This window comes from Triticum aestivum, chromosome 4D, assembly GCF_018294505.1.
Source record: "Triticum aestivum cultivar Chinese Spring chromosome 4D, IWGSC CS RefSeq v2.1, whole genome shotgun sequence".
Classification (NCBI taxonomy): domain Eukaryota; kingdom Viridiplantae; phylum Streptophyta; class Magnoliopsida; order Poales; family Poaceae; genus Triticum; species Triticum aestivum.
The window spans coordinates 342,788,755-342,793,639 of NC_057805.1; the positions used below are offsets into that span (position 1 = coordinate 342,788,755).

The following is a 4,885-nucleotide window of genomic DNA, read 5'->3' on the forward strand; positions in this document are numbered from 1 at the left end:
ATGTTGGTATCATAGATGATTTTACTTATTGTTATGCATGACATATAGTAGCACATCATTTAATATGATTCGGTATCATGATATGATACTGAACCCTCTTTTTCTTCATTTAGTTCTATGTCATCTCATAAAAAAGTGCATAGTAGACATGCATGAACTACCTATGATACTTCCATTAAAGGCAGCCTAAGTTGAAAGTTGATATGATTTTTGTAGAAGGAGGTCATTCTTACTAAAGATAGCATGGCAAAACAAAACTGGCAGGGTATTAAAAAACTTGTCAGGAGTTTGTGTACTAGTAATTTATTAATCAAGCGATTAGTTAGCAGTATGTCCTGTCAGCCTGTCTAGTTAGACATCTAGTCGCTCTAGCCTTCCAAATCTCTGCCAAACTTGTCCAAGAAAGCACGCTGGCTGGTACAGTACATACGTACGTACCAGCAAAACTGCAATTGATTTTCTGTCGACTACGAGCACGTTTGTTCTTCTGCGTTCCAAGAAGACATATCGATCTCCACGTATGGCGATAAATGGTGTTATCTTCACGGAGATTAAATATTTTACTCGGCTAAATTTAAATTTTTTCCGTATTACTTTCTGCCTAAGAGCATGTAATAAAGTTGCAGACGCTCTAGCGAAGTATGGTGCAGGGCAGGGCTATCATTCCCAGCTTTAATGGTGCCCCCTGATTTTGTGCAAAACTTGGTAGAGCGATGCTGCTGAGCTCTTTGGTTAATGGAATATAAATATGATTCCTTGCCGCAAAAAAAAGGAATAAATATGATTCCAGTTAAAAAAAGAAAGAAAAAGAAGACATATCGATCTCGATCGCGTGGAAGAAAATACTCCACGTAAGCCTGTCCTCTATATATACCAATGTATGCTCCATCTCAACTTGGAAGATATTGCCAGATCACAGCGATCTCGCGGTGTTTCACTCTCCTCGCTGCTTATTTCCATCACATACATATAACCGACTTTCCGTGTGCTCTGCTCTCATATACGCCATGGACTACAGCAACGAGGCCACGATTACCGCCGCGGCGCAACCTTACGGCCGCTCCATGTCGCCGCCGTCGCGCGTGTCGTCGTGCTCGCCGCCCCCTGTATTCCCGCTGATGGGCAACGCGCCGTCGTCGCCGCCGACCATCGTCCTCAGCCCGTGCGCGGCCTGCAAGGTCCTCCGCCGCCGCTGCGCCGACGGCTGCATGCTGGCGCCCTACTTCCCGCCGACCGAGCCCGCCAAGTTCACCACCGCCCACCGCGTCTTCGGTGCCAGCAACATCATCAAGCTCCTCCAGGTCCGTACGGAGCACATTTAAATTTTACACACGTGACGTGCGCTGCAAACCGCGCGTGCGTGCAAGTGCTGTGCTGATGCGGATTCTGCATGGATCGGTGCAGGATTTGCCGGAGAGCTCGCGGGCAGACGCGGTGAGCAGCATGGTGTACGAGGCGGAGGCGCGGCTGCGGGACCCGGTGTACGGGTGCGCCGGGGCTGTGTGCCGGCTGCAGAAGGAGGCCAACGAGCTCAAGGTGGACCTGGCGCGGGCGCAGGCCGACCTCCTCAGCATCCAGACACAACACGCCAACCTCCTCGCCCTCGTCTGCGTCGAGTTTGCTGCCAACCACCGAGGCGATCAGCAGCTGCACCAGCCACCGCCACTGGGCGACCAGCTGAACGGCATCGGTGGTAGCGGCGGCGGCGCCATGTACCAACCGCTATACGACTCGGACTTCGACTCCGGGGCGTGGGAAGAGGCCCGGCAGCTCTGGACCTGAGCATGCCGGCTACGGCGCTTAATCACTAGAAGTACACGTTGTACTATACATATTAGTACGTAAATACAAAATACTAGTGTTGTACACTAGATGTTCAACGGCAATGACTTCGTCTTCGGTGAGCTATCTTGGATCTAAATATCAGTGATGAAGCCGTGTCGAGTTCGCGTAAGAAGGTGATCCGTTATTTTTTCTTTTGGTGTCTATTACGATGATGCCGGAGGCAATGTAAAGGGCGATGGTGTCAAACTACAGGATTATTCGGTCTTGATTGTAATTTTTTTGGCTGATGCTTCTCTTCGTGTAAAGAAGGCGAGGGTGCTGCTGTTTTTCTTGTCTTGTCAAGTCAGTATGTACGTGATTTGTATTACGATTCTTATGATAGATACTCCTGCTCGTCCAATTGGATCGATATGATAGTGCCGTTCAGTACTTGCCTCCGAACTTCCGCTCCGCTCCCCTGCGCGCCGCGCCGGAAGCCACCCGGCTCCGGCAGCCACCTCTCTCCGCCGCCCTCCACCCCGGAGGCGGCGTCCACCCCCTGCCGCGCGGATGGCGTGCCGCATCTCCCTCTCGGCCTCCTCCTCGTCGGAGGCCCCTTCCCCCGCCCCCTGCCGCGGCCCCAGATCCGCTCCCTCATCGTCCCGCAGGTTGTCGGGTCGGCCTTTCGACCCATCGTCCAGGGCGGCACCGGGGCTGCTGCAGATCCTCGCCCTCCGGCGCGGGCGGCGGAACCCCCTCGGTGGCAGACCCAGCGGGACCGCGGCCGTGGACCCCAGAGGCAGCGCTCCCCTCCTGCGCGTCGTGCGCGTGCGGGCCGGCCGTTCAACATCCCGGCGTCCAGGCCGCGCCCTGACTCCAGACTCCCCGCCTCTCACTATGGCTGCTGCTACAATTGCGGCCGCGACGACGGCCACATCTCGGCGGAATGCAGGAATCCGACGCGCTGCGTTCGTTGTGGTGGCGACAACCACACCTCGCGGGGCTGCACGCGGCCGCGCAGCTCGTCTCCGGAGTCGCAGCCCCCGCGCCCGCCGCCGGCGCTGCGCCAGGCCCCGGCTTCGTCCTCCGCTCGCGGAAGCCTCCCTACATCTCGCCCGCCACCGCCTGGCCCGCCGCCGCCGGGGACCGTGCGCTTCCCGCCGCAGCCCGTGGTGCTGCCGCCTCCGCCGCCTGGTCCCCCCCGGCCGGTGTGGTCCGCGTTGAGCGGACATGGAGCCAGGTTGCTAGCGCGGAGTCCGGCGCGAGCGCCGGAGCGAGCGCGGTGGGCCCCCAGTTCTCCGTGCCGGTGGAGTCGCGCGCTCTGGTGGGCGGGGCCGGGCCGGAGCCGGCGGATTGCGTCTTCTTGGGGGCGGGCGAGGATGTTGGAAATATGCCCTAGAGGCAATAATAAATTGGTTATTATTATATTTCCTTATTCATGATAATCGTTTATTATCCATGCTAGAATTGTATTGATAGGAAACTCAGATACATGTGTGAATACATAGACAACACCATGTCCCTAGTAAGCCTCTAGTTGACTAGCTCGTTGATCAATAGATGGTTATGGTTTCCTGACCATGGACATTGGATGTCGTTGATAACGGGATCACATCATTAGGAGAATGATGTGATGGACAAGACCCAATCCTAAGCATAGCATAAAAGATCGTCTAGTTTCGTTTGCTAGAGCTTTTCCAATGTCAAGTATCTTTTCCTTAGACCATGAGATCGTGCAACTCCCGGATACCGTAGGAGTGCTTTGGGTGTGCCAAATGTCACAACGTAACTGGGTGACTATAAAGGTGCACTACGGGTATCTCCGAAAGTGTCTGTTGGGTTGGCACGGATCGAGACTGGGATTTGTCACTCCGTGTGACGGAGAGGTATCTCTGGGCCCACTCGGTAATGCATCATCATAATGAGCTCAATGTGACTAAGGCGTTAGTCACGGGATCATGCATTGCGGTACGAGTAAAGAGACTTGCCGGTAACGAGATTGAACAAGGTATTGGGATACCGACGATCGAATCTCGGGCAAGTAACATACCGATTGACAAAGGGAATTGCATACGGATTGATTGAATCCTCGACACCGTGGTTCATCCGATGAGATCATCGTGGAACATGTGGGAGCCAACATGGGTATCCAGATCCCGCTGTTGGTTATTGACCGGAGAGGCGTCTCGGTCATGTCTGCATGTCTCCCGAACCCGTAGGGTCTACACACTTAAGGTCCGGTGACGCTAGGGTTGTAGAGATATATGTATGCGGAAACCCGAAAGTTGTTCGGAGTCCCGGATGAGATCCCGGACGTCACGAGAGGTTCCGGAATGGTCCGGAGGTGAAGAATTATATATAGGAAGTCCAATTTCGGCCACCGGGAAAGTTTCGGGGGTTACCGGTATTGTACCGGGACCACCGGAAGGGTCCCGGGGGTCCACCGGGTGGGGCCACCTATCCCGAAGGGCCCCGTGGGCTGAAAGTGGAAGGGAACCAGCCCTTAGTGGGCTGGGGCGCCCCCCTTGGGCCTCCCCCCATACGCCTAGGGTTGGGAACCCTAGGGGGGAGTTCCCCCTTGCCTTGGGGGGCAAGGCAACCCCTTCCCCCCTTGTGGCCGCCGCCCCCCCTTGAGATCCCATCTCTTGGGGCCGGCGCCCCCCCCAGGGGGCCTATATAAAGGGGGGGAGGGAGGGCAGCACACAACAGCCTTGGGTGCCTCCCTCCTCCCCTGCAACACCTCTCTCTCTCTCGCAGAAGCTTGGCGAAGCCCTGCCAGAGACCCGCTACATCCACCACCACGCCGTCGTGCTGCTGGATCTCCATCAACCTCTCCTTCCCCCTTGCTGGATCAAGAAGGAGGAGACGTCGCTGCACCGTATGTGTGTTGAACGCGGAGGTGCCGTCCGTTCGGCACTCGGTCATCGGTGATTTGGATCACGGCGAGTACGACTCCGTCATCCACGTTCATTGGAACGCTTCCGCTCGCGATCTACAAGGGTATGTAGATGCACTCCTTTCCCCTCGTTGCTAGTAGACTCCATAGATGCATCTTGGTGAGCGTAGGAAAATTTTAAATTATGCTACGATTCCCAACAGTGGCATCATGAGCCAGGTCTAT

The 4,885-nt window shown here is 55.5% G+C and overlaps 1 protein-coding gene across 1 annotated transcript; it reads left to right on the top strand.

Moving 5' to 3' along the window:
- The first annotated feature begins 922 nt into the window (after positions 1-922).
- Positions 923-2,041, top strand: LOC123100002 (LOB domain-containing protein 1-like). The gene is made up of 2 exons (XM_044522004.1): positions 923-1,301; positions 1,405-2,041. The coding sequence occupies exons 1-2, from the start codon at positions 1,008-1,010 to the stop codon at positions 1,780-1,782; spliced, it is 672 nt and encodes a 223-aa protein (XP_044377939.1). The 5' UTR covers positions 923-1,007; the 3' UTR covers positions 1,783-2,041.
- The last annotated feature ends 2,844 nt before the right edge of the window (positions 2,042-4,885 follow it).

Excerpts from the sequence above, each read along its gene's own strand:
- LOC123100002 (XM_044522004.1), top strand. The coding sequence starts at position 1,008 with ATGGACTACAGCAACGAGGCCACGATTACCGCCGCGGCGCAACCTTAC. Across the intron at positions 1,302-1,404 it reads ACATCATCAAGCTCCTCCAG|GATTTGCCGGAGAGCTCGCG; the intron begins GTCCGTACGGAG and ends GGATCGGTGCAG.